Raw genomic sequence first — 2,548 nt, 5'->3', positions numbered from 1 at the left:
AATAAAAATACAATAAATATATCGTCGACCAATATTGCAAATCGGAGACCAATACAAACTTCAAGACGTTTCGAGCTAGGCCAGTATACCATATTCAAGTCGAAACATGGAACAGCTCTTGTGACCAGAGCAGTACCTCAAAATCCGGAAAAGTTGAGGAAAACGATAATATTTTCCAGGAAAACCCAACGTCGACGTATTGTTGCTTAATACTACGTAGTACAAATTTCACGATATTTCACTCGTACCACAAAGGAAGGAGCTCCATCGTTTCCAGTCTTCTGGTTGGTAAAAACTATACAGCATATCTGTGGTTGGTAGGATCTTACAGCTCGTGGGAAAGTTCGATTTCTCACTCTCAGCAACGTCAAGCCCAGATCTGATATCGTGTTATCGTCGTCTAAGCTGCGCAACCGACGGCGGCGACGAAAACCCGCCGACTTGTTAGACCAGTCCTTGGGCTTGTTTGCACCCTGTCGTAGATTTTCTACTCACGTGTCCGACATAACGCTGCACCAACTCATTGCCGAGGTCGAGACGTTGGCCGACCTAATTAGCCATGCTCTTGGCTTGTTGACTAGCTTGGCGGAAGGACACATGCATGGCAACGCCGTGATGGTCGTGGTATTCTATCTCCCCGTCGTCATCTCCGTGTACTCCGTCAACACCGTGTGATTGGCGTTAGCCGTCGCCAGCAAAGACAAATTGCAACATACGTTGCGTGCATGCCGACGAAAAAATTTAAAACGTGTTGCTTATGGTGTCATGGCGAGCAAGTGGCTACGACAGCTACAATGTGCGATGAATGAACGTGTGGTTGCGAAGGGCATCAGTCCCACCTTTACCATACATGGGCATGAGATATAACCGCACGTACTTCATCGCCGAGCTGTAGTGGAGGTGTTTATGACTTCGAGGGAAGCCATGGAAACAGTTCTTTTAAGACATCCTGCGATGGATTCTGCATAGTAATATACAAGTGTCTCTTAGCATTGTGTGTCTCAAGGGTCACACAGCCTCAGTGGGGCTTACATCTTGTAAAACGCGAGCAAATGAGCGATACGAGCCCTGCTATAGCTCATCTGTTCGATGTTTGGAGCGAGTTAACGATGCTGAATGACACGCCTTGGAAACATTCCTGCTTGATACCTTGCACCAGTGCTGAAGGAGCGCTAGCAAACTATGGCGTGGTGAGTCTGCATTTCAAACTCGGATTCTTTGGACCTTAGATGCACAAGTGAATGGCACATTCTATGCTGTCTTAGCAGTACTGTCGTATTCGTTGTCTTTCGGCTGGCCGTCTTGCAATCCACGTCCAAAGAACCCACCGACTTCTTGGACCAGTCCTTTGCTCCGATGGACCGTGTCCATGTGTTGCTGGCCGCGTTCGATCCATCGCCGGGCAATTTGGACGCCGCGTTCGATGCGTCGGCCAACCTTGCGGCCCCATTTGGCGACCTTCTCCACTGTTTTCTTGACATGGTAGCCAATGCTACGAAACGTGTTGTCCACCTTGTGAAAGAAGTTCGGGCGCTCCAGGATCACGTGTATCGTTCCACCGTTGCCTTGTTGCGGTGAGTATTGCTGGGTGCGTCGGCCTTAAGGGTCGTGAGCAACGGCATTGTGACATGGCGGAGGTGAGTGTCAGCAGACGCGAACACTGCCAAGAGCAGCACGATGCAAATTAATACCAACGACGTCGAGCGCATCTGCTTTGCGTGAGGAAAATCCCAGTCTGACAAAGTCAGCGATTCGGGTGGCGCATCCGCCGCTGGTCGGCTGCGCTCCATATGTTGCTGGTTCGCGATAAACCAGTTGAATATACAAGCGTACACGTTTCTTGTAGCATTCCCTCATCAGCACTTCGTAAGTCGTCGTATCGTTGCACAGACATGCACCGACCACGTGTAGTCGTGATCATTGGACATTCTAATCACATTCAAGTGCACATTATCGTAGAGTTGTCGTTAAAATCTCTCTACGTCATCAAATTTCAAGATGTGGAATGTGATGAAGCTTGTCGCGAGGAATCTTGTAGAAGCAGCCAACGGGCTACGGTCGTTGGCCGTGGAGGTCCGCGCGACGAGATGGTGCGGCGACTATACAAATCGGGTGGTGCAGCTGCATGAGGCGATAAAAGCAATTGCCCCCCCGGCCTGTATCCGAGGAAACCTCATTGCTCGATCCAACATGTCGTCGATTTGTACTTCTGGTGTGTAGGCGTCACAGCACAACCAAATGACAGCTGGGATTGATGTGTGCAGAGATGAGCCAAACCATCCGCCCCGCGCTCACCAGGAATGGAAGGGCTTGAGCTGACTACGGGGAGGTTGTGCCTTCCCTCGTTGGGTTATACTCCCTCCGATCCACTTTACTTGCCCGAGTTTGGGGACGGAAGACTCGCCAAACAATATTATTACAAAGACAAAATCAAAATCTCACATCTCTCCCCAAAAAGCAAATTTCGCAACGCTGATTGGACCAAACAAAAGAGCGCGAAACAGGCTTCAAAAGCATGCCTCTATAGAGGCAATTGCCCCCTAAACGA

The 2,548-nt window shown here is 49.6% G+C and overlaps 1 protein-coding gene across 1 annotated transcript; it reads right to left on the bottom strand.

Annotated features, from left to right (window-relative positions):
- Nucleotides 1-1,251: 1,251 nt before the first annotated feature.
- Nucleotides 1,252-1,622, bottom strand: H310_00836 (hypothetical protein; the record flags this gene model as incomplete). Its single annotated transcript, XM_008863760.1, has 2 exons — nt 1,252-1,492; nt 1,546-1,622. The coding sequence occupies 2 exons, from the start codon at nt 1,620-1,622 to the stop codon at nt 1,252-1,254; spliced, it is 318 nt and encodes a 105-aa protein (XP_008861982.1).
- Between the last annotated feature and the right edge of the window lie 926 nt (nt 1,623-2,548).

The sequence above is a fragment of the Aphanomyces invadans genome, assembly GCF_000520115.1.
Source record: "Aphanomyces invadans strain NJM9701 unplaced genomic scaffold supercont1.1, whole genome shotgun sequence".
NCBI lineage: Eukaryota > Oomycota > Saprolegniomycetes > Saprolegniales > Verrucalvaceae > Aphanomyces > Aphanomyces invadans.
This window is presented reverse-complemented; position numbering and strand designations above follow the sequence as displayed.